The sequence below is a fragment of the Miniopterus schreibersii genome, assembly GCF_964146895.1.
Source record: "Miniopterus schreibersii genome assembly, chromosome: 16".
Classification (NCBI taxonomy): domain Eukaryota; kingdom Metazoa; phylum Chordata; class Mammalia; order Chiroptera; family Miniopteridae; genus Miniopterus; species Miniopterus schreibersii.
In genome coordinates this window covers 13,313,100-13,316,672 of record NC_138116.1, presented here as the reverse complement: position 1 = coordinate 13,316,672, position 3,573 = coordinate 13,313,100, and the positions used below count along the sequence as shown (strand labels likewise).

The window sequence follows — 3,573 nt, the reverse complement described above, 5'->3', positions numbered from 1 at the left end:
TTCTTAGCCTTTTACTCTAGAGTCAGGACAGGTAGGCCCCCAACTGGAATATTTTAGATGGGACAAAAATTGTTCATCTTCAGAATTATTGTAAATGGAGCTCTATTACTACAAGGTGCAAAAAATACAAGTATGTGATTTTTGTTGCTCTAACAGATCTTTGACCCTATTCTGAAGGTAGGTATACTGCTGCCACCCATTTGCCAGCTGTATGACTTTGAATAAGTTCTTCAGTTTCTCAGAGCTTTGGTTTTTTTCATTTATGGAACTGGGGGTAATGTCAACTATGTCTCAACATTAGAAGTACCTAGCACTATACCAAACTTCATAAATTCACAACAAATATTTCTTAAACATTATATTTGGTTCACAATACAAGGCCTGATAACAGCCCCTGCCCTTCCAGTGTAGTGGTTAGGGATAGAGTAAAGGAATAAATGGTGTGGCATATGCTATGTTAGACATAAGGCTGAAGCATCACAGGAGGGCATCTAACACTGGAAATGTCATGGAAGGCAGACATCCTGAGCTGAGTCTTGCAGATGTAAGAGTCGATAGGCAAATGACAACAAAGTATTCAGGCAGATACTGCATATTCTGTGATCCTTGATGTACTTTTATTTGACTTCTTTTTTAGTATTTTCTCCTATGTAACCACTCATCCTTAAATAAAAGTGGTTACATAAACCTGTAATCACCTTGGTTTGTCAGTGGACTAACTGAATTTAACACCTTTGTATCAGTTGTAAGTAATCTGCTAAACAAATCAGTTTCACCTAAAGAAGGGGAGGAAAGAAATTAGTAGACAATTATAAAGAAAACGCATAATTGAATAGTTGGCTCTAGTGAAATGAGCAAGAACTTACAAGTCAAACACCAGGTTTTGTTTGAGTCCTGGTCCTGCTGCTTTGCAGTTGTATGACCTAAGCAAATTACAGCTTCTTTTAACCTTGGTTTTCTCATCTGTAAAATGCCAATACTGACTCTTAGGGACACAGTATTTGAAAAATAGTCAAGTTCCTGACCAGTGATTTGTGCCCAATGAAAGATAACATTACAAATTATGCTCTTGTAAAAGCCTTGAGGCAAGAGTGAAAGATAAAGCTAATTATAATTAATCCATTGCTTGCTAGAAAGCAAACTACTTGAGGGCTTGAAAAAGTTTACATTTTACTTTTATATTTCACTTAGAGTAGTTTGATTTGGAAAAATCACGGTAAAAATATGGTCAGAGAGATTCATAGTAGTTACGAACTGCTTTCCAAACACCAGTTTTGCCCCTGCTTGCAAGTACGGACATACCTCGTTTTATTGTGCTTCGCTTCATTGCCCTCACCGTTATTGCGGTTTTTTATTATCTATACATATTGAAGGCAACACCCTTCACCAACAAAAAGGTTACGGCTCACTTTATTGCTATACTCTTTATTGCGGTGGTCTGGAACCAACCGCAGTATCTCCGAGGCATACATACCTGTGTAGGAAAGATGGATTACTGGGTGGCACGACGGCAGAACCAAACACAAGAGTTGTGCGCCCTGGAGGTTTTATATGTGGATTGGGGTTTATTGTTTTACTAAAATTTTAAATACCTTCAGCTTTGGGGGTGGTTACCAAAAGAAAGCTGCCGAGTTCCAGGGGAAAGTGGAGAGCGCTGCATCCATCTATTCTTTATGTGCAAAGAGTAACAATAAAAGAACACCCATGTACCCACCATCCGGTTTAAAAAACAGGACTCAGTCTGCTCCAAGATTATGATTTTTCAAACGGAGGAACAACGGCGCCCTTGCAGCTCTGCCGCCAGCTGGACTGTCCAAACCACCTCTCCAAAGGCGGAACCAGTTCCCCGGCGGCCGAGCGCGAGACCGCCCCTCTCAGCCGCAGAACCGCAATTGCACCTGGAGGCCTCCCAGAGACGGCCGGGTCACGTGACGAGAACGTACCGCCTCCCCGCCTGCTCCGGGGTCACGTGCGCGTACGGCCCCGCCCCGTCGCTCAGTCTGCGGCGAGGTGGGGTCCAGCTTTTGCCCCGGAAGTGGCTGTCTTCAGCTGACAGCTGCCTGTAAGGTGGCGGCGGCGGCGGCAGCGGCGGCGGCAGAGGCAGCAGGCCCGGAGCAAGATGGCGCTGCGGCCGGGAAGCGGAGCTGGCGGAGGCGGCGGGGCCGCGGGAGCTGGCGCGGGGGCCGCAGGGGGAGGCAGGTGAGTGTGAAGAGCTGGGCCGGGACCCGCACCGCAGCCGCCAGCGAAGGGATGTTTGGCGGTTATGGCGGTTTTCGCCCGCTCCGGCCCCTTTTGCTTTGGAACTGGCTACGGGAGAAGGGTGGTCAGGGCACCTAGGCCGAAGGGGGCGGATGGAGCCCGGGCGCCCAACTCCTATCTTCCAGGCTCAGGGGCACCAGCGCTGGGGCCGAGCAGGGAGCGAGCGAGCGCCCCGGTGCGGGGAGGACAGGAGGAGGCGAGGGTCCGCTCGCCGGGGGTGACACCGGCTGAGCTGAGTAAAGGAGGAACCTGCGCCTCGCTTCTCGCCTTGGCTGATCTGAAGCGACCTGAGACTTCCCTTTCCCGGGGCTTGACCAAGATACTGTAGGAAAGGCTCTGAAAAATCTGGTCACAAAGCCGAACAATTGTTTCCAAGATGTGTGTGTGGTACTATTCTTTCCCTTTTAGAGTGTTCTGTCCTTTTTGTTTCCTTAATGCATGACAATCTGAGGACCTTTATCAGTGAGTAAATAGAGCTCTTGTAGATGTAACTCTTAAGACTTGATTCCTTACTAAAAACCACAATTTACTGTTAAATAGCAGTCATGCAGTTATTAGAACAAAGCTTCCAGGCTTTCACTTAGCACTTAAACAAATTGCCCTCTGTCATATTTCAGCTAATAATTGCTTGTGGTTCTCCTACCCAGAACTGTAAAGATGAACATTTACAACTTGACAAGTGCATCATTTAAGGAAAAATTTTTATTCTAGAAAGTTTTACTTCACTTCTATAATGAACTAGTCTGATTTCGTTTTGTTAGCCAACACATACTGCATCCACATTTGGAGATAAAATTAGCTTTTTATCTAAAGCATTCTAAATTATCTTTAGAAAACAAAAGTGTTAATTTTGTGATATGCAGTGTTTTAATTTTGGAGTCATGAACACTACAAGTGTCAACTTTTTAAAGTTATTACCTCCTGCAAATGCTTAATGTATATGCTAAAAAAAAACCAGAAGCTGTTTAATAAACCACTTATGTGCAGTCCCATTTTTTATTTCCTCTACACGTCTTTCACTTAGATTTTCTTTCTCTTTAGTTTTCTAATCTCCACTGTTTCACTAGAGTTTTTCATGAATATTCGATATAAGTCAGTTTCTGGCTAGAGAAGACACTGTAATAATCTCTTACTTTTTTGTATATGTGATGACAGTTTCTAAAACGTTCTTGAGTGGCATTAATTTGATCAAGTATTTGATTAATTATGACTCCAAGTTCTGGGAACATACAAACTTAAAATAACTTGGTATTCTAAGCCCAGGTTTTTTATTTTTTGTGTTGTGTTCTTGTTTTTAACTTTTTTGGGTGGGGA

At 43.9% G+C, this 3,573-nt stretch overlaps 1 protein-coding gene across 20 annotated transcripts in view; it reads left to right on the top strand.

The window, feature by feature from the left end:
* The first annotated feature begins 2,041 nt into the window (after positions 1-2,041).
* The window catches only part of SYNRG (synergin gamma), a 47,415-nt gene continuing 45,883 nt past the window's right edge, over positions 2,042-3,573 (top strand). For 12 of the 20 annotated variants that reach the window (XM_081161294.1, XM_081161288.1, XM_081161293.1 and 9 more), the window contains exon 1: positions 2,043-2,199. In XM_081161294.1, coding sequence (XP_081017420.1) covers positions 2,120-2,199 — 80 coding nt within the window. In that variant the 5' untranslated portion in view covers positions 2,043-2,119. Of the gene's footprint in view, positions 2,200-3,573 lie in introns of all 20 variants that reach the window. The other 8 variants (XM_081161292.1, XM_081161301.1, XM_081161299.1 and 5 more) reach the window with 2 other exon arrangements.